General features: G+C 33.6%; 1 protein-coding gene across 1 annotated transcript in view; it reads left to right on the top strand.

Annotated features, from left to right (window-relative positions):
- OLA1 (Obg like ATPase 1) overlaps positions 1-26,963 on the top strand; it is a 174,095-nt gene that overhangs the window by 123,468 nt on the left and 23,664 nt on the right. The window contains exons 6-7 of the mRNA XM_058549279.1: positions 4,203-4,283; positions 4,601-4,698. Of these exons, the coding sequence (XP_058405262.1) occupies positions 4,203-4,283; positions 4,601-4,698 (179 nt within the window). The remainder of the gene's footprint in view (positions 1-4,202; positions 4,284-4,600; positions 4,699-26,963) is intronic.

Here is a 26,963-nt window from a genome sequence, read left to right as displayed (position 1 = left end):
GCTATTAACAACAACAATAATAAAGTACGTCAAGAAAATAGAGGATTTCTAAAGTTAAATGTGAGGCTCTCGGTAAGAAGAGTCAAAGCAGAAGAGCGAAGTATTCAAGATGAGTTTAGATTAAGTTTCTTTGCAATTAAAAGGTAGTCATTCAGCCAAAGCTAGTTCTTGTAGAATGTTAAGACTAGAAGCCTGAATTGTGATTTCACTAAGAAAGCCAGTATTGTTGGTAACTTCAGAAATTTGAAGAAAAGGACTAGTGAACAATTAGTCAGATTGGAGAAGATGTATATGTGCTTTAAAGGAGTACCCAAGAGAATAGTTTGCCATTTTGTAGATCACTGGTATTTAATCTTTCAACAGTCATAACAATGGCAACAACTCACATTTGTTGAGAACTTACTTGGTGCTAAGAACTGTGCTAAACACTTTATATACATTATCTCTTTTGATCTTCATGACAGCCCCCAGGAGGTAGATAGTACCATCATCTGCATTTTATCATGAAGTAACAGGTCACAGACCTGATAATTGGTAGACCTACGATTTATTCCCACACTTAAGCATTAAGCTGTTACCTCTCTAATTCGTATACTCACATCACTGCTATATAACCAAAAAGTTCAAATGACCAGGAATTTTTGTATAATCTCCATCATGTGCAGACTTTATTTTGAAAATGAGGAATTTGTTAAAGTTATCAAAACAATCCTCCTCCTACACTTGTATTTCTATATAATGATGTTACTAAAGAAATATGAAATCCTAAAGTAACTTCTGAGGCATCAAGCATTAAAGTGTTTTTATTGTGTTCTAATTTGTTAAAAGTAGGTTAAGTATGTACAGTAGTCCCCCTTTATCTGCAAGGAATACATTCCAAGACCCCCAATGGATGCCTAAAACCATGGATAGTACCGAAACCTATATATGCTATGTTTTTTCCTATACATACTTACCTATGATAAAGTTTAATTTGTAAATTAGGCACAGTAGAAGATTACCAACAATAACTAATAATAAAATAGAACAATTATAATAATATACTATAATAAAAGTTACCATAGATCATAGCATCCTTAACCCATGATTTTTTTCTTTCCTATTAAGTCGAGAACTTTCGCCTTTTCACTTAAAGGAAGCACTTTATGGCTTCTCTTTGGCATATCCGAGTTGCCAGCATCACTACTCTTGCCCTTTGGGGCCGTAATTAAGTACAATAAGGGTTACTTGAACACAATCACTGCGATGATACCATGGCAGTTGATCTGATAACCGAGATGGCTACTAAGTGACTAACGAGTGGGTAGCATATACAGCAGGGATACACTGGACAAAGGGAAGGTTCATCTCCTGGGCGGGACAGCACGAGATGTCATCACATTACTCAGAACGACGCACAATTTAAAATTTATGAATTGTTTATTTCTGGAATTTTCCGTTTAATATTTTCAGACAGTTGTTGACCACGGTAACTGAAACCGTGGAAAGTGAAACCGTGGTTAAGGGGGGACTATTGAATTAGATTATTTTTTCAGTTAACCATATTCAATTAACTGGAACCTTTTATTGTTCTAACCATAATTATTAATATGTGTGTTTATATATACAACCATAAGAAAAAAAAATTCAATCAATCCATTAAGTATTATATACAAATAAGTCCAAATGTTTTATTTCCTCTAATTATAAGTTTTTCAGATAAGGAACATAACATGTTTTACTATTTTGCTGAAATTAATTTTTACTTTACGTAAGAAAAACAGCACATTGCAATTATACCATATAATGATCATTTATATAAGATAATCTTATCTGAGAGCAGTCTGTCTTTTATTTGTCTTAGGTAAAACTGGCATCTTTTAGTAAGCTAAGGTGTCTTTTCTCGCCTGTTAAATCTTTTGTGGGGATAATTAAGAGAGTACTGGGTACAAAATAAAATATTTAAAATTTTTTAATTTTATTACTTTCACCTGTTCAAAAGCTTGGTTATAATCTATAAATTTTTTTTAAAGATTTGAATGTGGCTTTAATGAATATACTGTTTGAGAACTTTAATTATGAGTAATTAACTAAAATTTGAGTGCTCCTAATTTGTAATATAATATGTTGGTGTGAGGGGGAAAACATGAATGCTAAAAAGCTTTTGTGATAAGATTTCTATATCTGAAGTGATGGTCTAGTTAATTTAAAATGAAAGCGAAATACTGAAATTCCTTCACTAGTGATCAGCATTTATTGAGGCCCGTTGGTTTTGTAAAAATATTTATAGTTACAAAACTATTTTACACTTTTTATATGATTAAAATTTAATTTCCTTCCTTATTTTTGGTTTGGCTTTCTTTTGTCTATTTTCTTCTCTTTTCTTTCTTTAATTAAAAAAACTAATGGAACCAAATATAAGATGGTACCACTGTTTTCTCCTTCTTTTGTATAATCTTGTTGCGTGTCTCTACATAAGCTGTTCTGGCCACTCATCATAGTAACCAGCTGGGCCATTTCACCTGCTGGAGCCATTAAAGAGGACTCTCTCCCCCTAGATTAATCCCCTCCGACATTAGTTTTTTGCACTGACAACTGGAGCAGGCATTCAGAATTTGCAGGTGGCCAGTGTGACGCACATAATTGCCTACAATTTTAGGCAATGAATAAAAATGGTCTACATTACTTGTCAAAGGTTGTATATGCAGTGCCAAGTGAGATCTATGGGAAGCCTTTTAGGGTTTAAAGAACAGTTAATAGCAAGGCTGCACAGGGCTTTTTTAATCATAATGCATTTGTAATATAGCACTTTGATCTTCTCCTTGTAGGAAATGGTGTTACATTAGCCACTTTTAAACATTTATGAGTGAAATTCAGTTATAGAAGAGTAAAAGTGATTATTCTTAAGCAGAACATGTTAGATTTCATTAAAAGTTTTCAACTTGCCCCTTCCTTGTTAAAATCTGTGGGAAGTCCTTTTCCTGGAGAGTTTCAAATCAGGATCTAAGGATATAGGGCTTTTTCCTTATTTTTCCTGTTGGTAACAGCAAGATTTAGAAAGAAGGTATACTAAATATTGCGGTAATTTATACAAGTGGATATTTATAGAAGAATAATTGATTTATGGGAAAGTAAAATATATCGATGAAAATCCAAGGAATCTATTACTAATAATTGTGTATTACAATAAATTTTGAGAAATGCCTATTTAAAACATATTCATAAATTATCTTTAACCAAAAAAAAAAAAAAAAACCAGATGACTCTTAAATGCACTTCTTCTGGAAGAGCTAAGTTTGACCTTTCAGACCCAAGAGCCTTTTATTAACACCTGCCTGTAAGGAGAACCTTGCCACACGCAGCTTTTAGATTCAGAACCACAAAACTGATGAGGAAAGGCTTGAAGGGTTCAGTTTGTGTCACTTGCTGTTTGCCGTTTCCATTTCACAGATGATTAATCTTTCTGTGAAGAAAGGCCAGAGAAACAAAGCACATTGGGCGCTTCCTGCAGTTACTCCTTCTGAACGCACACTGGCTTGCTAACTAAAAGGCCTTTAGATTTCCAGCAGAGAGAGATGTTCTGAAAGTGAATGCAGCTGGTTGGAGGTCACCAGTGCAGGGCTCTTGCCATTGTGTAATGGAGGCTTTGGCGGGTTGGGGGAGTTGGGGCGGTGTTGGAGTGGGGACAGGATAAGTGGGCAGGGAGAAGGTGTTGGCAAAAAATTAATTCAGAATAAAAAGAGTTTTGGTCAGTTGATTTAATATTTTGGAGGGTGGATCATCAATAATAGGCTCAATTTCGTCTATTTGTTTTTCTTTTTTAAGGAAAAAAATTGTAATTCGGTCTCTTTCCAGAATCCCCCCTCCCTGCATTTCCTAATAGCATGTTTATCTTGCAAGTGGCATCAGTAGGTAATGTTGAAATATTATTAACTCTCTTATAGACTTGGGTATATTTGAATTGTCTTGAAATTTTTAAGACTGTTACTAATTTTGCTAGTATTCCACATTTTATATATTAAAATTTCAATGCCGCAACAATTTCATTGGTATTTGGTTTTTTAATGATATATTGAAAATAATTATCTGTGTGACTTAGTTCTCTTTTCATAAAAAATTGACTTTATTTTTCTTTCAAAGATTTGAAAACTTTTAATTTTACTATTTAGTATCTAAATGCTTGGTATTCATCTTCTATTTACTTGTTTCTCAATTGCATATAGGACATAATGTGCAAAGTCAAATCCTGGGTTATGGATCAAAAGAAACCTGTTCGCTTCTATCATGATTGGAATGATAAAGAGGTAAGTTATAAACATCGAGCCATCTATTATTGCCTTTGCTTTGATTTCTTAGAGAACAAACTAGAGTTGTCATTATTTTACACTTATTATTTTATCTAGTTAAACTTTATTTCTGTCAATGATTGCTTATTCCCAGGCTTGTTATTTTTTTCTTTTCCCCTACTCCTGTTATTTCATAACAACTAATCTTTTAGACACAAGAATTATGAAAATGGAAATGGCTACTTGTTTAAAAAAGAGTTTACTTTCAAGTTATTCAATGACTTACTCAATATTTACTCAACTTTTAAAAAGGATTTCTCTATCTCCCACTTCAGATTGAAGTGTTGAATAAACACTTATTTCTGACTTCAAAACCAATGGTCTACTTGGTTAATCTTTCTGAAAAAGACTACATTAGAAAGAAAAACAAATGGTAAGTTTTTCCTCCCCAGATATACCCAGACATACCATATCTGTACACACACAAACACACATACATATGTACTTAATGCTGTTTTTTTTTAATATTTTTCTCCTTATTATTGTAAAGTTTAAAATGGATGAGAAAGCTTTGCCTGGTTTTTACATTCTAAGAGGAGTCTCCTAATTGATTTACACTGAGAGAACTTAGGAAAAAACAAACGAAATTAAATTAGGCAGTATTGAATCATACATATTTACTTATCAAATTTAAATTTAATAGACATTATTGTTTATTTCCTTTGAAAAATGAGAATAAGTGTATTTGGAGCAATAAAACTTTTTAAACTAGGAATTTCTAGCTGTGTTGATATTATATGTGACTTTAAAATATCCACTTGGGAATGTAGCTGGGCATAAATTCTAAAATCCAGGTGGAATGCTTTAAAAAATTTTTTTTAATTAAAAAGACTGTGTGTGTATGGGCAGGGGAAGACCAGGTATCTGTTTCAAATACTTTAAAAGGGTACAAAGGTAAAAATTATGCATTCGTGTATTGATTGTCATTTTTGACCTGTAACCAAAATGTACAAGGTTTTGTTTTCATTCACTAATAACTTCAAAAAATCAAATATGTTCATGTAACATGTGGGTATGTACACATTTGGCATAGTATGCACTTTGACTTGCCTTGCTGGACTCTCAATGTTTTATACTATTAAGTCATACAAAGAAGTCAAAACTATCCAAAGCAAAATATCTGAATTCTCCTAAAATATATTGTCGGTTTTTCCCTGTACTTCATTAAGTACTTAGATGCACATGGTTTCAATTTTCCATTAAAAATTCTCATTTCCATATGATATCAAAGAGTGAGAAGCTTTAAACTGAAAAATAAACATTCATAGACTGGAAGCCAAAACAATAATTAATGTCAGATGGTTAACTCCAATAAATCATTAGAATAAATTCTGTGAAATTACTGCAACTAAAAATGCCCTGTTGATACTACTATAAGAAATTTTGTGTTCCTGATAGGAAGCTGAATTTGGCCTCTTTATTGGTAATGTTGTAGAAAGCATAAACTTAAATGAAAATTTAGTTCTGACTGGTCAGTGTCCTCTAATAGGTAATTAACTTTAAAATAATCAGTTCTGTCTTGTTTCAAATTCTTATCAATTTGCTGATTAATGTGTTAAAAATTGTTACCTTTGGGAAGGAATTTTGAAATTTATTGCTTGACCTCAGTTAATAAATCTTCTCATTGTAGTATGAATGGTAAGGTTTCCTGCAGATCTGTGAAACAATACAGACATCAAAGTTTACATGAAAAGGGATGAGTCAGTTTCCTTGCCCAAAGGGGCTTCTCACACCTGTATTTGGATGATTACAGGTAGAACTCCCTGGCTCTAATTGTATAGTAAATACCATTTCCCAGACCCTAATGGTAGACAGACTGCTTGGGAGACGCCAGTCTGTGATTTAGCTGTCGCCAGACACCCCATGTTTTTTGTGAGACCAGTTGTGATGATGATATGGTTATAGCCAATTGAAAGTAAACTCTTGTCTAAATAGCAAATTTTAATTTATAAAAATGTAGAGATATGGATGATCCTATTTATAAAGCCAAATTTTAGATTTTATGTATAACTAATGATCTGGTTTGGGGTTGTGTGTGTTTGGTGGTAGGGAGGGGGAATCAGATCTTGTGGAAGTTAGTGTAATTGTAGCTGAAAGATCAAAGACTGGGTAACTGAGTGATGTTCTAGAAGAGAATTTACCACATAGCCATTTTCTGTACAGTTTCTGCTGCCTGCTGTTCCTATTTTCCCTCAAGCTAGCCATTGACTACCCCCTGTGCATCCCTGCTCGTAAAAAATGATTGAGGAAGTATTTGTCATGTATTTATGAGTGGGAAACATTGTGTGATAGGGAATGGCATCTACTGGAGCCAGAAAGATTGCCGTTTTCCTTTCATTCAGCCACTCTGCTACAGCTTTAAATCCTCTGTTTATGCAACATAGCCTTTGTATTAAAGTCCAGAATAAATTTTTATTATGAAGGACATGAACACTAGGTTTTCATCATTTATAACAGTGCAAGCAGATGTAAATAGTTAAAATAATTTTAACTACTAAATCCTTTTAATTTGTATTAGCATCTTTTTTTTTGGTAATGCTTATATCTAAGCTCCATTTGCATTAGTTGCTCCTTTAGCAAAAAAAAAAGGTTTTGTTTTTTAAGGTTATTATATAATGTTACTGTAGCAAATTAAGAGTGATGCAGGTAGCTGTAATAAATATTTTCATGGGTCTTTTAGATCTAGAAAACTATTTTAAATGGTCAGCAAAGAGGAGGAGGGGTTTGTGATTTTGGCCACAAGAGGAAGACTAAAACTATATTTTAGTGGGTCACCATTTCAGAAGTAATGAACATTTTAATTACTAAAGTTCACTTTAAATTTAAATGATAAGGGATTATTTTTCAATCCTAGAAAAGAAAGAAGCATTTTGAAAGATAAGTCTATTGTTATTGAGTAGGTGTGCTGACCTTTTGAAAGATGTAGAAACTGGAATGGCTCCAAGCATCTACTCACTGGTTTTAACAATGTTGAATTAGTCATTTCGTTGATTTATGATTAAGACCTAGCCTCTAAAGAGAAGCTGACATGGCAGCTGGGTTAGCACAGTTGTGTTATGATCAGATGACAGTAATCAAGATGTTGTAAGGGAAATCCACAGAAACCTTTTTTAATTATTACAAAGTGCTGTTCTTTGGATGAATAAAACTGAAGAAGTTGTTGTCTTTGGTGGATGCCGATGATTTTTGAACACTTGAGGATTTCATTTTTTAAACGTGATCAGTTGTTACTTATAACTAAGATTATACTATATGTAGTATTAATTTTCATTTGAGATCGCCTACTAAGTCATGGTATCAAATAGGTACAGGACATTAGAACTGTCAAACCATTGCTTAATTACGGTTTAAATTGCAATCTTCGCACCTTTGCTGCTTTGTTAGTAGTATATGCCATCCAATTATGAAATCATTAGCACAAGCTAATTTTAGATATTATGTACCCCTACATAGCTTCCAGTTATGTTTCATTTTTGTGTTCTCTCGCCCCCATCTTTCTTAAAACTACCAATAAAGAATAGTTGTATTTTATTGTTTATTATACTACATATTCATATTCAATTGGAAAATATAACAAAATTTAAGACATTCAGACTTCTTGTGTGCATGTGTGTGTATATAACACACATATTTGCATGTGCCCTGGTGGGCTTGTGGCCACTGAACATTACCCTTTGGCTAATATTATATAAGAGTAAATTAATCTGTGTTGAAATTGATTCAAGATAGGTAGACAAATATTTACAGTCTTTTAAGCTGTTGTATAATCAAGGGCAATGTGCCAGGTTCACTAAATGAATTTTAAATAGAAAAAGATTTTATTAATTCTTATTATATTATGATTCAGTCCCCCCACCCCCACTTTTCTGTTTTTGCTAGTTTTCCTTATAATTTGTATACAACAACTAAAAATAGTTTGGCAATACTATCCATTGTGTGCCTGGTTAGGGGGAGAATCGTGGAATAAATCTGGTATTTTCTGGATTTTTTTGAATTGTGTAGAAGAATTACAGATACTGTATCAGCAGTTACATATGAAGGGGGAAGTGTGTTCATTTTTTACACACTTACATAATTTTGTGTGTCTATACATGTAGTTATATATACATATAGGTAACATATATATACATATATCTATAAATATAAAAGTATTTCTATAAAACTATTGTCCAAGTCATCAATTTTGACAAGATTATTCATTGAAGCTAGAAATTTAACACAGATATACTGCTTTGAAAAATCACATTGTTATACATTTGGTTTACTTGAAACTAATAAAATGGGAATGATTACTCTTAAGTAAATTATTCATTTTAGTTCAGGAGGCTTCTCAAGTAGCTTTGAAATTAGGTTCAATTCATATAAAGTTTTCAGGAACATACCCTTTTATATAAAGCAAGATTCACATATATAATGTTTTTTAAACATTTCACTTTATCATCCATTAGTCTGGCAAAGTAAAAGCCCTGAAATACCTATGCAACGTTTCTTTGGCATTATAATATCTATTTTTTATCACTTGTGGTTCATATAGTTTGGGGGGGTGGGGGGTGTTGTGTCCACTTCATCTTGAAGTACCTAACATTATGAAGGCTATGATAAATAATACGTTGTTTATTCTGAGTGTGTTCCTACCTACTTGAAATCACAACATAATGTTGGTAGGTTTATTTTAACATTTCAGGAGTTTTTTAGCTGAATTAAATTTTGTAAGCTATAATTTGTAATGGTTTTCATAAATTAAATGCCTTTTTAGTGGTTAATTCCTTTATAAGGACTAATGCTTATTTGCTCCTTTGACAGATATAAAAGGGTATAGGGTGGATCAAGGGTATTCTAAAAGTCTAAACTGAGCAATTGTCTTTTTTTTTTTTAATATGGGATTGATTAAATCGGTGAAGTCCTAAACAAAATATTCTTAATTTTACTGAAGTAAGTTATAAATGAATCTAAAAAGAAAATATTTTCTTAAGACCCCTTCTTCATTTTACAGTTTCTTGTTTTTATCACTGGATAATTCTCAATTATTTGCTTTTAAATTTATATTATGATAAAACTTTAAAACAGTATCATATGCACAATGAGTTAGGATTTCAAATAATTTCAGTGAATGGATTTTGTGGAATTGATTATTTCTTAATTTCTCTGATCAGAATCTTGAGAGTTAAAAAGAATATACTAAAGCAAAATAATCTTTTTATTACAAGAGATGGAAGACTGAAAGAAGTGGGAGGGAAAAGACCTTTGCCCATTCAGGAATCATTTTACTAGAAATGTTCTTTTTGCATTTGTATATATATGTACGTGTAATAATACTTGTGAATTTCTCTCTGGTTTTCATTAAATGGTTTTCGTTACTCTTTCAGCAATTTCATATTCTTATTAAGAGATATTAGTGCCCTAGAGAACTTAGTCATAATAAAACCAAATCACACTTCTGATTCCATATTATAAAAACGATAATTATAGAACAAAGCACATCTTTTTATATGAACATAATGCTATTGGCCCACCATATTGTGCGTAGTAGGAATTTCCCCTGGCCTATTTGCATTTTTTCCCAGTACTATTTATAGACAATAATTTCTATTTGCAAAATGGCTCGCTGAATTCGAGAAAGTGATACTTTTGGGAGGGTCAGTTGTTATCTTTATTAGCACCATCTGTTGACTTACTGATTTATGAGTGATATGATTTATCAAATATGTCAAGACTTTCCTCTTTTTTAAAGTAGTTAAAGAATTTTACTCCATATAATAGGGAAAAGTTTTACAAATTTTTTTCTGGCTTCAAGAAACTAAATCTCTTTTAAAAAGCAAATGTTCTCTAGGATTCTCTCACATGAAATTACAACATATATTCCCCATACATGCGCACACATATATAATCTAGGAAATGAAAGGCAAAGTTTGGCTTATGGCTACACAGTGTTCTTCAAATTACAAATGATTCATGTACACAAAGAATTTCCTTGCCCCTCTACCTCACTCACTTTGGTGAATAATTCAGGGACTATTAATATTCTTAAAAATTTGTGCCCTAGAGATTAGGGAATTCTGAGTCAGACTTTGTTTCTAAAACTATGAGTTGAGATGAGCTACACTCATAAAATGGGAGTTTTGACTAGTAGTTGGTAGAGATAGAGGAGAATTTTGAAGTTCGGCAATCTCAGGACTTTTGGGGATAGGAGATATATAGGGCAGGGATTTGTGAAGGGTTTAGAATGGAGGCTTAATGCACTATATACAGAACCTGAATAACAGTTTTTCCTGGGAGAAGGCTGTAGAAAAGAAAAGGAGAATGTGCCATTTGGGGCAATTTCAGTGTTTTGCCTAATATCTCCTGCTTACACAGGAGAGGAGAGGAGTGTTATTTTCTCTGCCCCTCTCTCCTGTGTTCCTCAGTCACAAGACCTACCTTTGGAATTGATGTTATAGTTCAACTACATTATGAGTTAAATAGACTTTTGAAGGCTAGACCAAAATGTTGGGTACCATTAATAACATTGCTTCTGTAAAGAAAATGAATTCTAAGAAACTTTGAGCAGGTAGTCTATTTGTAAATTAGGTAGTATATATTATCAGTAAGTTTGGTGTATTAAGAATACTGCTATTTTAGAATTTGAAATACTAGTGTTTTGGTCCTTATTTGCTGCTAACTAGCTCTTTGACCTCAGGCAAATTACTTAGCCTTTCATATATTAAAGATGGTTCATGAGAATTTTCACATAAAATGTGTTCTGTATAAACAATATTTCTCAAGTTTAATTAACCTAACTCAAAAAGAATACAGTAATAGAGAAAGGACTTCTTTAGTCTTCTGTCTTCTGAATGTATCTTCTGGATACTTCCCTTGGTTTTTCTTTCCATTATTATGGATAAAGGAACAAAATGTATCGTATGTATATTTACAGCTATAATGCCATGCTTTGAGACAGCTGTCCTCCAAAACAAAAATAAACAACTGAGAACCATCTCTACTGTGCAGTAGCAGTAGCAATAAGACTGCCATGATATCCCCACCATCTTCCATATGACTCTGCCCCCATCTCTCTCTCAGATTGGGCCCTATGACTTCACCATTCACATCTTAGAGGATTTTCTTGTCACTCCTTGGCTTCCATTAGGGTAAATCATTCTTTAATTGTTACAGTAGCATAATTTTTTTAAAATAGGTGCTTTTTCTTTAAAAAGCCTTTTAAAACAGTTGCATTGTGATCTTCTGTATTTCAATTTCTCTATTTTTGAATGAATATGTGTGTGTGTTGGAAGTGAGCCAGTGAAGGTTAGTAAAACATTAAAGATCATCTCTAAGGTTCTCTTCCAGTTCTAGAATTTTATGATTTTAATGAATTGGATTATAGCAAATTCACAAAGAAAAGATGCCCGGGAAAATACTTAGTACCTTCTCAACCCTCGTATGTACGTCTATCATGGTAGGATTTTTTTCTAACTGTGGAACTATACAGAGTATTCCCAAGGTTGCAATTTCCTAACTTACGAGCAACTTTTCTGGACCAGATTGGAGATAAGATCTGGTCTTTTCCCCTACTCATTCCCTCTCCCATATCTCTACACCTTGAAAATAAGTCTTTTCTGGGTCTCACCATGTTCCCATCTTTCTTCACAGTGGGCAGCTATTGCTCTGGCTACAATGAGAACAAAATGGAAATAAAACCTATTTTTAAAATTGTCACATCTATATTCGAGCCTAGTTACATTACTCAAACTATTACATTTCCTTATTCTAACTTGACCTAGAAAGCATTTCCCCATCAAAAACATTAGATTATGAAACACCCTCAAAAGCCTACTTAATTCACAATGTAATAGAAATAGTACAGTTTGAGTGAGACATATTTTGGTATTTGTGACCATTTTTATCACCAATTTTTAAGTTCTGCTTAAAAATATGTTCCAAAATTACTGACTTAGGAATTTTGAGTACACCTTTGTCTATAAGTTTAGGATTAGTGTCTGTTCAGTCTTTTTAATGCTTCGTTAAGAAGAGAAATTAACTTTATAAAAACTGTCGCCATGATGGGCCGGCCCTGTGGCTTGGTGGTTAAGTGCGCGCGCTGCGATGCTGGTGGCCCGGGTTCGGATCCCGGGTGCGCATCGAAGCACCACTTCTCTGTTCATCCTGAGGCCGAGTCCCACATACAGCAACTAGAAGGGTGTGCAGCTACGACATACAACTATCCACTGGGGCTTTGGGGGGAAAAAATAAAATAAATAAAATCTTTAAAAAAAAAAAAAAAAAAAACTGTCACCATGAGTATAAATTTCAAATTTATGTTCCTTATGAAAACTATGAGCTCCCTGAGGAGGTAGGTACTATGTTTTCTTTTTCCTTTTCTAAGCAAATAGTCACTGAGCCCTTCTGTGTGTCACATATCATTCTACATTCTAGGTGGTGAACAGAGAAGTCCTTGCCCCTATAAGGCTTATAGTCTCATAAGTTAATAGACAACCAACAAACAGATATTTCATATAATGTCAGGGAATGATTAGGACAATGAATAAAAATAAAGCAGGGTAAGGGGTGCTGTTTTTTGTCAGGGTGGTCACAGAAGGCTTTATGAAGGAAGGGAGTGTACCCCGAGAAAATCTGAGGAAAGCAAATGCACAGGGGGAGTGGGATGGAGCATCAGAAAAGAACGAAATGTGAAGACAACTACCTGAAAAGATCTTGCAAATTCTTATTCAGATACATTGCGATTAAATAGATTTTAAAACATACCCTTAAATGTGCTCTAAAATTTAATTTGGGGTTTTAAGAATGACCATCATTTATTTTCTAGTTTGCTATAGTTCATTTCTTATAGTCCAGAAATATTTTCAGTTGCTAAATGTTGTAAGCAACCTTTAATATTTGCAATTATATAAATTTATTTTTAATTTCGTCTTTACTTTTTCATGCTTGTCTAGCAACTTGCTGATCCACACTACCACTCATAAAGGACTTCTTTTAAAAATCCCTCGATGTATGACCTCAAAGAAGTAGATTGAACTTTACTAAGAATAATAACCACTTAAGCTAGCAGAGGGATAAATAAGATTTGTGTTACCAGTAATAAAGATAGAAAGGTACCTTTTTCAGTACTTTAAATATTTGTCATTAAGATCAAGGGGTAGTCATCAATATTCCTGGATGATTATCAACATTTTCCTTAGAAATTCTTTAAAAAAAACAGTATAGTTTGTGGAAAACATCTTTGGGTTTAGTCCATTTTGAAATTTAAAAGGAAAAGATCGAATAACATCTGTCTGTTGGTAATCGTTTTTTAGCTTTTTTTAAATGATATTTTAAAGGATTTTTTTCCAAAGAACATATTTAAAATGTGAAGGCCACTAGTACTTTTCGTACATAATTTATATTTAAAATTGTTACCTTTTAAATGGTGCCATTTTTCTTTTGTCTGTCTTGCCCCCCCATTAAATGACATTGACTTAGCTTTTCCTGTACCAAAGCAAAAGACATGCATAACAAACCATCATTTATTATTGAGTTCCTGTTATGTGGCAGGCACTCTTTTTAGCTTAGAAACTGGTGAGATGTTAATAGAAGAATAGATGAATCTTATATGAAAATTTTATGGATATTTATGAAACACAGATATCATGCCCATTTTACAGATAGGGCAGTTGGAGAGATTATGGAACATGCTCAAGTTCTTGTAGCAGGCAAGTAGTAGAAATAGACCTGTTTGACTTCAGTGTTGGTGCCTGTTCCACCCATGACAAGATACATTTGTGAATCTTCAGAAATCTTTGAAAATATTGCTTTAATTGACTTTAGCATGCTGCTACATTTTATCTCGGAAAATATCATCTCCACCAAATTGTTTAGGGTTTTAGTTAATAAAAGGAAACAATTCTCAAGATGACAGCTGTGTGCTTTTCTTAGATAATAAGCTTTAGCTGCTGCTGTTTTTGCCTAGCCTTGGAATTTTATTAACTATATAATACTGTTATATTGGGCCGGCCCCGTGGCTTAGTGGTTAAGTGCGCGCGCTCCGCTATTGGCGGCCTGGGTTTGGATCCCGGGTGCTCACAGATGCACCGCTTCTCCAGCCATGCTGAAGCCGTGTCCCACATACAGCAACTAGAAGGATGTGCAACTATGAAGTACAACTATCTACTGGGGCTTTGGGGGGAAAAAATTTAAAAAAATAAAATAAATAAAAAAAGTGAATTATTAAAAAAAAATAATAATACTGTTATAGCAATATATTTTAGCACCCGCTTTAACATCCATTTTTAAATATATACCATATATAAAAATTTTGGTGGAGAAAGTACAGTGGCTCTTATTGAAACCAAAATAAAAATTGTATCAGGTTGCCAAGTCTAAAATAGTACTACAGAATAGACCCCAGAAAACATAGCTGTAATCACAGATCCGTTTTTGTGTATTAGTATGATAAGCAGAATTTGCCTTTTTTTTCCTTCTAGCATACCATACAGTTTGTTAAGAATAATTCTTTAGTGCTAGAGGTGAAAGAGTTGATGTGTAAATGAACAGGGAAATGAGAGAATATCACGAAATAGAACAACAGCAGATAATTCATATGCCTTGTGTTGTCGTCGTCGTATTAACAGTAGTCAGCATCAGTCAGCACTTACTGAACACTTAACTATATGCCAGTTACATTTAAGACTCCTGAGAACCTTATACGGTAGGTACCATAATTATATTAAGGAAGGCAAAGATTGAGGAACTTGGCTAAAGTTACATAGCCAGTCAATGGTGCCAAGATTCAAACCTAAGCAGTTTATCTCCAGAGCTCATGTTCTTTATGCTATACTATAGTGTCTCAGCATTGGGGCATTGGTGATGCTGGAAAGGTAGACAAGGCCTGAGAAATAGGTCGTATACTAGCCACATTTCCTGTCATTATAAATTTCATTCAGGTAAGATTTTGTTGTTGTTAAACTGTTCACACACTATAAAATTTGAGACTAAAAATTCACTATAACCTGATTAGAGAATGCCAACTAAAGGTAATATAAAAATTGTATCTGGGGGGTGGGTACAAGGGGTGAAGGGAGTCATATATGTGGTGATGGACAAACAAAAATGTACAACCCAAAATTTCACAATGTTAGAAACCATTAAAACATCAATAAAAAAAATAAATAAATAAATTTAAAAAAAAATTGTATCTAAAACTGTATCTTTATTTCCATGACCTTATCTCTGAAACCTATTTTCCAAACATGTATCAATATAATAACCCTTTGTGGGGACAACAATTAAAATAGTTTATACATTTTTACATAGAAAATACATATTATCAATCCTTTTTTAAGGTAAGTACTTTCTTCCTTCACTTGGTTGTTTTGTTTGTTTGTTTTTAACCACATAGTAATTTGTTCTATTTCCTTACATTTTCAGTAACTTGGATTTGTTTTTGAGACCTTCTTGGGAGTAGGGAATTGTGCATGTGTGTGCACGTGCACATCTCTTTTATTAGCTGAAGTACAGATAATTTGTATAATATTCTGTTCAAATACTGTATTAGTGCATAGCCGTATAATGGAAAGAACATTATATATACATATATGTGTATATCTGTATATGTTTATGTATGTACACATACTTCCAAGTCTTGGGGCAAAATAATGACTACCATTTGTTGAGCATCTATTATTTGCTGGACTTTGGGACACTTACATGTATTCTCTCCTTTGGTTTAATCCTCATAACAACCTTAGAAGGCAAGTATCTACTCATTTAGTTAGAGAGGTGTGAAGTAAGAAACTTAGTTAAACATTTTAAAAACTTCTTTTACTCAAGCTTATGAGAGAAAGTATAAAACATTTTGGTGCATTTATAGCATGTTTTTTATGCAACAAAATGTGCACAAAGAATTTTCTGTGTTAGTTGTATTCTAGTGAAAATTACACAGAAACCCACATCAGCTAGAGAGCAAACACAAATGCACTTTTATATAAGCAGGACTCAAGTTGGTTGACTCCCTTATAGCCCTTGTTTCCCCACCTGTCAAATAGAATAATTTTCTTATAGAATAATGAGAACTAAAATATTTTACATATATTAAATGAGATTATTCTGTGAGAAATAGATCCATTGTCTTGGAATTTAATTCTCATAATTTGATGAAAAAGCATCTATATGAAAGGTCTGTAGTTAATTAGTGTCTAGCAGTTGTAATTACACAATAAATTCCCTTAACTAACTTGAGTCTTGCTTATATAAAACACTGCAATTATGTTTGCTCTCCAGTAGATATGGGTTTCTGTGCTGTTCTCACTAGGATACCACCAACACAGACAACTCTTTTTTGCACTTTTTGATGCATGAAAAGCATGCTATCAGTGCAATGTTTTGTTTTGTTTTTTTTTTTTTTTTACTTTTCCCCTAAAGCCCCAGGCGATAGTTGTATGTCATAGTTGCACATTCTTCTAGTTGCTGTATGTGGGACGCGGCCTCAGCATGGCCGGAGAAGCAGTGCGTCTGTGCACGCCCGGGATCCGAACCTGGGCAGCCTGCATGGGAGCGCACGCACTTAACCGCTAAGCCACGGGCCCGGCCCTGTGCAATGTTTTTTATACTTGCATGAGCACAAGTTAAAAGAAGTCTTTAAAATGTGTATTTTAACCTATTAAGTCTCAAGAAATAAAGGATAGCAATTTCCCATTTTCTTGTATTTTTCCTAAATATACATATTTTTGTTTTTTGTAGTATTGTAATGGTCTGTCTTCTGGAATTTACAAGAATAAGGTCACTTGTATTTTCCCTTTCTTTCACTATATTTTTTTCTCTCTCCCTCCACCAAAAAAAATTTTTTCTTTTAAATTTGAGATTCAGCTAGAAATTTGTTTAGAAATAGAAGTACCAAACTTCATATTTGGAGAGATTTTACTGTTTCATGAATGCTCAAGACTTTTAAATGGAACAGCAACACTTAGAAAATCTTGCTATGTTTCTCTTTTCGTTAATCAAGACTAATCTCTGTATCTTTCCAGCTCTATCCAAATGAAATTTTCCTTAGTCCTGTCAGCAGCTAACATTATAACACTTACTATGTAACTAAGAAAATCAGTGGTTTACAAGACAGTTTGACAAGGCCCAATCTGAGATAGAAACAGAAGAGAGAAAAAAAGATGAGAGAGAGAGACTATAGAGAATATCAACCATTTGTTTCCTTTCCTATGTTCAGAGTAAACATCTTAGTTGTCTGGGTCTCTTGAAATTAGCACTTTTAAAAGCTTTTAAATGTTACCAGAATACATTGTTGAAGTCATATCTGGTTAAAATTTTTTGATTAAGTATGGTTAAGTTATTATGTTTCTGCAGTTACACATTTCATGATTATGATGTATGATGGGACATTATTTTAAATCTATTATTAGGTGAAATTTGTATGGGCGGCCAAGTGTATGTTTTAATGTGGCTTTGTATTACTTAGACATCTTGGACATATAGTTTAAAGACCCAGATTAGATTGGAAATTCTGTCAGCTTCACAGTCTTGGAAAACTGAAACAAGAGAAAAAGCAATGCCTATTAAGCATTCTTAGCCATATGCAGGGGAAGATATGTGAGTGTGGCTTAGCTAATAATGATGAGTTTCTTCTTACTTATAGAATTTTTTTTCCTATGAAATATTTAATAGTTATACATTTGCTGTTTTATAGTTATTTCAGTGCCCTATTGACATCAAGGGTTACTGATTGTTGTATTAGTAGTTCTTGACAAATAGAAATTATTTGATATGCTAAGCCATTTTTGACAGAAGATATAAAGTTTTGACAAACACGTATGGCACAGCAAGTGTCCAATTCTAAAGAGCAAAATAAATGCAAACCACCATTATGGTGAACACAAACAGCCTGAAAGCAAGTTATCAGTAAGCAAATAATTGTTGAACTGTTATGAATGGAATAGGATGTTGAAATAGGGCATGATTGGCTGATGTTACATATGTCCTTGATTACCTTCCTTGTGCTTTTATCCTAATAAGTGACATTCTTTGTATTCCCTTGGATGGCTAGACAGTCTGACACTGAAGAAGAATAAATATTGCATGTGGTACACATTAAGCTGTCATCCAAGACAGCATTTATAAAAAGTAACTGGAGAAATTCATAAGAAATTCTGCACTGCTACAGTTTCCTGGCTCCAGTCATAATTGTCAAAGTTCTTGACACATTCAGGTCTTCAGAAATGATTTAGGTTTACAGTGGCTCAGTGTATGAATAATTATCATGGATTTGTGTTCTCATATTGCCTTAGGATGTTAATGTTAGTTACCCAAATGTTATATTTTACGATAATTTTTATTTTAAGAAATGTCTCTACATTGGTAATAGTGAAGTGACATATCTTCCATCTTATGATCTTTCATGAAAGGATTTTAGACAATTCATGTATTTGAAAGGAAGACAGGAGTTTTTAAATGCTTAGTTTATCTTTAATCTGTTGGAAAATATTGCTTGCTTGTGTATAGCGCTAGCAAACAACTTTCAAAATAAGTATTTTTATTTTTCTTCTCTAGCAGCATTGGAAAGCCTTCAAATGGTCCAAATGAATACCATTTTAAAACTATTTCCAAAAACCTAAATCACTACTTCATGTTTCATTTAAAAATATTGTATGCTTTTAGTCACATACTTTTGTAATTTTAATGTAGTTCTTTGAGGCAGGGCAGTGTTTTATTTGTTCCAGTCACTATTATCTCTTAAAATTTCCTTTTGAAGGAAAATGGATAGAAGACATAATATTGTACTAAAATAAGCATACCTAAATAAAAAGGTAAATTATGAATGCAAATTTAGCAAACATTTTTTAAGCTCTTCCTCTTTCACTAAACTAAAACACTTTTCATCCTATCTATATGGTGTGCTACATAATAACTAAAGGATGCCAAAAAAATTTTTTTCTCTTTTATATTTCTGTAACTTGACACAATTATTCTAAGCCATTTGAAATTAAGTAATTAGTAGTCCCATTCTATAATCTAATCAAGAATATAGCTTATTCTATCGGCTGATTACTAGGAAAATATGATTAAGTATTGGAATGATTTAGGATCCAACACAAATATGAAAATAAAATACAATGTTGAATTCTAAATTATGAGCCCTGTTTTGGGGAGGACAAGAGGTCAATCAGGGTTTCTGTGACAACTGAATTTTGTGTTAGGTTTTAAATTATCTAATATTAATTTAGGGGAATGTTTTTAGTATACTCTCTTTACGTGGAAATCTAAACCATCCATTTGGATTGAAGAAACTTTTCTCCAGGTATAACACTGCTGAAATGTTACCTATAGCTTTTAACTCTCTAGGCCACTACAGAGCACAAAATATTTGCCCAACTGGTAAATTGAACTGTAAGTCCCACTGTGGGAAATTGCTTTGCTGTGCTCCAAACAGCGGTTATCTTAGTAATTGTACCTGAATTCTTTGTGGCTAATAGAGCGTAGACGTCCATTTTATAAGCAGAAAATTATTTCTCTTAAATACTTTTAATTATAAGTCCTCCAAATAAAATGTGAATCAGCAGACTGTAGTGAGACATTAAACCACATAGTTTTTAATTGTTAGTGCAGAAAAGTGAAATTCTTTTTTCCTCTTAGTGTAAAACTGTACATATCCGACATTTCACATTCTAAACTGGAGCTCCCAACAAGGAGCTTATCAGAGCAAATTGTCTAGTCCATCCCCTTCCTCACTCAAAACCTAATGACCCTTTATCATCATAGTTTAGATTGCTGGACACAGATGTGAGAAAATACAAGTAATCTACAGGTAACTGCAGTAGCTGCACTCATGTTCTCAGAGAACTGACTGCTGGGAAGATAAAGAGCTTCCCACCGAGTCTGTGACTTTGCGGCAGCAAAGCACATCATGAGCTCATGCATGAAGTTTTATTTGCTGAAGATTCACAATAAGATGCATTAGAACATTCAGCAGGGACTCTTTTTAGATGAGCACGGAAATTCTGGAGAGTTATTAGTTGGTGCAGCAGCGCATAGCATCACACTAAAATTTTTTAAAAGTTCAACAATGTTAATTCTTTCTATGGATATCAAAGATTATGACTACAATGCAGTATTAATATTGACTTTCTTGATATTTATATAATCTACTACAGACTCTAATCTCTTTCTCTTCACAAAAGGCTGAGTTTCATGCTGAAAAGTAGTTTGGTTATGATTTTTAATATGCGAAACAGCAATTTCTCAAACTTTAGTACAAAGTTGTATTTCAAAGGATTTGTATATGGCCAGGTGCTCTGCTTTTGTTAGTGCTTAGATTGTGATCAGTGAGGTAAACTCGTTTATCTGTTTGCATGCAATTGAGTAATTTACCATGAAAAGGATGATTTTTTGGGGGGAGTGGGGTGGGTAAAGGTACTGCACCTGTAGCTTAAGTTTTATAATTGTTAGTTTGACTATTTGAATGATCCTTAGTTTTGTACAACTTTAGAAAACTACAATGCAAAAAATATTTACTTAATCTATTTTTATCTATGAAATGTTTGTTTTTAGTCATTGAATTTAGTTTAAGTTTACTAGATTGGGGTGAATCAATATGAATTAGGCTGCCTAAACTTCAGGTGTGTGTTTCTTTTAAATAAATCATTTTCTCATCATATTTTTCTAAAAGCTAATTAATTTTGTTTCTATAAAAACTATAACTATGGATTAGAAATAGTCATATTACCTTCATATGTCAAGATGAATTACAGTCCTCGAATCATTTTTAGAAATTACCATTTTAGTAGCTGGAAAGATGAAGATGGTTTTCAACAACCAATATTGGTTAAGCAGTTGACAGCCAACAAAAAGAGTGGTGAGGTATTTGATTCACTCTTACATAGTTGTATGGGTTGTGTAGCTGGCTTAACTGGTATTCTTTATGGAAAATATGGAAATGCTCAGAAAATTGAAGAAGATAGTGGCTAAGTCTTTTTGACTAGCTTCCTATTCATTTTTGGTTCAAGAATATTACAATGTTGTACTAATTCTTTGCAAGTAGAGCACCAAAATTACGTCAAGTATACCTGCGATCTTAAGTAATTAATTTAAGTTTCTAGTGTAGAATGACCAATGAACAAGTAAATTTCTTATCAGAAAACAGAAAAGGGAAATTATCTGTAGGTACTGCTAATCATTAGGACTCCTATTATTCTTCTGATAGCAATTAGCGTCACTCTTTTTGGAGATTTGCATCAGTGAATATTTTTAGTTTATGCTGATATATTTGAAATATTTGTAGTTGCATGGCATAGATTAATCTAAAAAATAGAACATTGAAGAATTGTTTGAGGTAGTATTATGCATTAATTCTGTTTTTAGTTTGCTAGAAGATCTAAAGAAAAAGCTATATTTGTTTCCATTTAGCAGCAAATAAGAAACACAGAACTTAAAATTCTACAAAGCACGTTTTCTTACCCTCTTCATGTTTAAAAGGAAAGAAACCAGAGGAGCATGTGCAGTATAAGATTGTTTTGCATTTTTGTTTTTACATCACCAGATTAAGTTTAATGAAACCCATCTGCAAATTGAAGGAACTACTCATTGGTTTTCGTCAAGGACTATAGTACAGTTTTTTCCCTTCTTTTTCTTCTACAGTTTTTTAAAATAAATTTCAACAAGATATACAGAAAATTAAAAACCTTGTCTGTTATAAAGTTTTGTTTGAGCTTTTTAAACTGAGTGATTAGCAGAAATAATGACCCTGTCAGCCTTAATCACATTAAAATGTGGTTAACATCATTTAATTTTTTCCACTTAATATGCAAAAATTTCCAGTAGATTTGCAGTGAAGGCCATTGAAATTCCATTAGAACAAGAATAAAAATTTCAGGCATCATTTATTCAGAGAAGGAATAAAGGTCTCGATTGAGAACTGCTGAATCTTTCTATTAGAGACACTATGAATCATTACATTGAATGTACCTTACATTTCGATAGACCTGTGTCTGGCTTTTCAAATGGTTGAAAATCATGTTTTATCATTTTTCATAATGAGAAATAAGCTAGAATGGCATAATTTTATAAATATCTAAAAGATTACCTGAACATTTTATTTTGTACTCCTTCAGCCTGTTTAAATTTTAAGTAGAAAGTTATTTCTGCCTGAAAAACAAGATAATGAAAGAATTAATTATTTTAACATGGAACAAACGACATAGCCAACCCACAAAATGGACAGGTTGTGTTTTAAATAGTTATTTTGGTATATGCCAAGTAAGAAATTTAGAATTAAGACCTGAATGACACTAACTCTTTCCCAAAGTTCGTAGCTTATCATTTGTCAAGCTTCAACTGGTATGTTATGCTGCATTAGCTATGTATGAATTACAACTGAAGAACATTCTATGATTTCTAGTATTGTTTATCCTTTTATGATCATTTTAGATATTTATTTGCTGTGATGTGTTCATAGAATAAAAAAATAGGAAAAGCTTAGTTTTCTTTTAAAGAATTAAGAAATGCCTGTCATTTATACTTTCTTTGGCATGTTTGCATTTGCCAGTATCCTGTAAAACTTATATTGTGTGGAATGTTTCTCCCCGTTGAAAAAAAAAGATTGTTACTGTACATACCTGATAAGCAGAAATGGCTTTCTGAAACCATTCCTATCTTTCGGGTAATTAAGTAATTATACAGTGTTGTTTTTTTTTTTTTTTAATTTGTATTTTGTTCCCAAACCATTTGAAGCCATTATATAATTATATTTTGTGTACTTTCTAGTAAAAATACCATTGGAAAATTCATCAGGGAAAGTATTCCATGCATGTGCTAGTCACAATGTATAAATTTCTCCATCCTTGCATATTTCTGTGTCTTTGGAAATCTAAGAACATTAATTGTCTGCTCCTCCTGTTCACCACACCCCTTCCCCCCACCGAGGTTGGCTCCTGTGCGTCCTTAGAAACACCTTCCCTGACTACCCTGTCTAGAGTAATCCCCCAGACTCCCTTTTGTTGACAGCATTGTGTATTTGCTTCAGAGCACTTATCACAAGATATATAATCTCACCTATTTGGCTGTCTTTCTATCTCATAAGAATTTAAATTCCATGAGAATAAGGACCATGCCTGTTTTGTTCATTTTATATCTCCAGTGCTTGGCATTGGATTCAGTAAATATTGATTGATTGAATAGCCGACTGGATAAAATCAGTTGTATTTATCCTTTATGTTTCAACACTGACTTTTAGACTTCATTAATAGAAATATCTAGATCATTTGAAATCTGTCTGTTCTGGTTAGATACATCTAAAGTGTAGGGCACAAGTGGATAAACTGTCTGTGCCAGGGATCAGCGGATGTTTTCTATAATGGGTCAGATAGTAAATATTTTTGGCTTTGAGGACCACACAGCCTCTGTTGCAGCTACTCCCCTTTGCTGTTATACTGCAAAAGCAGCCACAAACAGTATGTCAACAAATGGGCATGGCATGTGCCAATAAAATTTCATTTACGGACACTGAAATTTGAATTTCACATAATTTCACTGTCACAAAATATTCTTCTTCTTTTTTGAGAAGTCATTTTGAAATGTAAAAACCATTCTCAGCTTGTGGGCCATACAAAACATGCAGTAATTCGTTGTCCCTTGTTCAGACCCCTAGCCAAAGACAACTCTTCAGTTGTGCATGTGATTCTATATCTTCACTCAACTACTGAAGTAGTTCCTTCTTCTCTCTCTCCTGCCTCATCAGTTCTTCCTTCCCTAGTGGATGTTTCTCATCAGCATATAAGCATGCTGTTTTTCCCCAGTCTTTAGAACAACAACTTATTTGACCCCACTTGCATTTCCCATTCTCTCCTTCCTCCTTGAAAGAGTTATAGAGGTATTAAATGAGATTGCATATGTAAGATGCCTGTCAATTTCTCCTTTCCTTTTAAAAGATATGTGATTGTATAGTAGTATTTTTTGTATTACTTTGTTTGCAGATTTCTCTTATTTAAAGGAAAACCAGTATGGAAAATATATCCTCAATAATATTTTTCCTTGAAACAATATGACCCCCTTGGGGTGGGAGGGAAGAGGTCTATAAAAGATGAAAGAACGCTGCATTCTATGTACCTGTCTCTGTCTTTCTATCTCTTTTCCTTTCAAAATAAACTGTGCTTAGAAACTTCAAGACATTCTCTTCTGCTTGGCTTTCGGGTGATAGGTATATTAGCCTTTCACTTCCAATCTTTTCTCTTTACTGATTTTCTCTCTGCCTGCCATGGCTCTTCCCTAGTGATTAGTAACTGAGTGACTGTAAGCTTTTTTCACTTGCCCTCTCTGGGCTTAACGCCTTCAACTCTAACCTATATGCTAGTGGTTCTCAAACTTTAGCATGCATCAGAATCATCTGCAGGGTTTATTAAAACACAGATTGCTGGCTCCACCACCAGAATTTCTGATTCACTAGGTCTGGGATGGAGCCTGAGAATTATGTCCAACAAGTTCCTAGGTGATGCTGGTGCTGCTGGTACACAATGTTACTTTGAGAAGCACTGCTCTCCGCTAACAATTTGTAAATCTACAGCCCTTAGTTTCTGCTCTTTGCCCTTTTCAGTTTTAATTATTCCTGACCGTTAACAAGAAATCTCCATTTGGCTATTCCATTATCATTGTTAAGCTTAATATGTATAAAACTAAACTCCTTATTTTTTCTTATAATACATCCACAGTGGAATCTATTTTCAAACTTTCCTATCTTTGTTAGTAGTACTAGCACTCACTGAATCTTTTAGGCTTAAGTTCTTCAAATCATTTTAACATATCTTCTTTCATACACCATATTCAGTTAATCACTAAGTTCCATCTTTTTTCTTCTAAATCTGGCCCTTATTCATCCTTACTCCTCAATTACATTGCTTGTCAACCAAAACTAAAACCTCATCACTTCATTTTTGAGTTAGGTAACAGCCTCCTAGCTTATCATCCCTGATTCTGTAGCTCCTTTTCATCTGCAGGTCATTCTGATTGGCTTTAAAAATGTTCACTCTGCCATTTTCTCAGTCCACAATCCTTCACTGAAACATAGGAGAATATGTTTCACATACTCTCAGCTTGGGGTAGGCAAAGATCTCTTGAATGAGATATAAAAACAGTAACCATAAAAGAAAAAATTGGGGGCCGGCCCGGTGGCATAGCAGTTAAGTTCCTGAGCTCTGCTTCGGCACCCTGGGATTCTCAGGTTCAGGTCCTGGGTGCAGACCTACATACCCCTCATCAGGCCATGCTGTGGGGGAGTCCCACATACAAAATAGAGGAAGACTGGCACTGATATTAGCTCAGGGCCAATCCTCCTCACCAAAAAAGAAAAAATTGGACTTCATTATAATGAATAACTTCTTTTCATCAAAAACACCAATAAAAAAATGAATAGACTAGCCACAGACTAGAAAAATACATTTACTACACATGTATCTGACCAAGGACTTAAATCCAGAATATATTTTTAAAATTTCTAGGGATGAATAATATAAAGACCAATGACCCAATTTTTAAAATGGGCAAAAGACTTAAACATACACTTCACAAAAGAAAATACGTGAATAAACATGAAGAGGTACTCAGTGTCTTTAAGCTATCAGGGAAAGGCAGTTTAAAACCACAGTGAGATGTGATTTCATACTCACTAGAATGGCTAAAATCAAAATAACTAACACCAGCAAATGTGGACAAGGAAGTGGAGCAGGAATTGTCCTTTATTACTGGTGAGAATATAAAATGGCACAACTACTTTGGAAAACCGGCAATTTCTTTTTTTTCTTTTCTTTTTTTTGTTTTGTGAGGAAGATCAGCCCTGTGCTAACATCTGCCAATCCTCCTCTTTTTTTTGCTGAGGAAGACTGACCCTGGGCTAACATCCGTTCCCATCTTCCTCTACTTTATATGGGACGCCGCCACAGCATGGTTTGCAAAGCAGTGCGTCAGTGCACGCCCGGGATCCGAACCGGCGAACCCCAGGCCGCCCCAGCAGAGCGCGTGCACTTAACCGCTTGTGCCACTGGGCCGGCCCCACAATTTCTTTTAAGTTAAGCATACACCTACCCTGTGATCCAGTAATTCCAGCTTTCAGTATTTACCTAAAAGAAATGAAAGCATGCATTTATACGTTATAAAGGTTTTTGTAACACAAAACGATGATAGCCGCCTTATTCGTAATAGCCCAAAACTGGAAGCAACTCACATGTTTGTTCATCAGTAGGAGACCAGATAAATAAATTGTGGCATATTTATACTATGGAAGTCGTATTCTTCACCAATAGAATATACAGAGCAACATGGAGAGGCGATGAGAATTGACTGGAAAGGGTCATAAGGAAACTTTCTAGGGACATGGAAATCTTCTGTATCTTTTGGGGTGGTGGTTACATATGTATATAAAATTTTCAGAATTTATCACACTGAACATTTAAGATCTGTGTATTTTATTCTTTGTTAATTATACCTCAATAAAAATAATTTTTTAAAAAGCCATCGATGGCTCCTAGTTTCCTATGAAGTGTATATAAATATACATATAAAATACCTAGAGAGATCAACAGGCTGACTTGGTAAGCTCTGTGAAGACAATATTTGTCTTATTTATCCCTATCACCCCAGCACTTTGCTAGTACATAGTAAATATTTAATAAATACTGC

The sequence above is a fragment of the Diceros bicornis genome, chromosome 10, assembly GCF_020826845.1.
Source record: "Diceros bicornis minor isolate mBicDic1 chromosome 10, mDicBic1.mat.cur, whole genome shotgun sequence".
NCBI lineage: Eukaryota > Metazoa > Chordata > Mammalia > Perissodactyla > Rhinocerotidae > Diceros > Diceros bicornis.
This window is presented reverse-complemented; position numbering and strand designations above follow the sequence as displayed.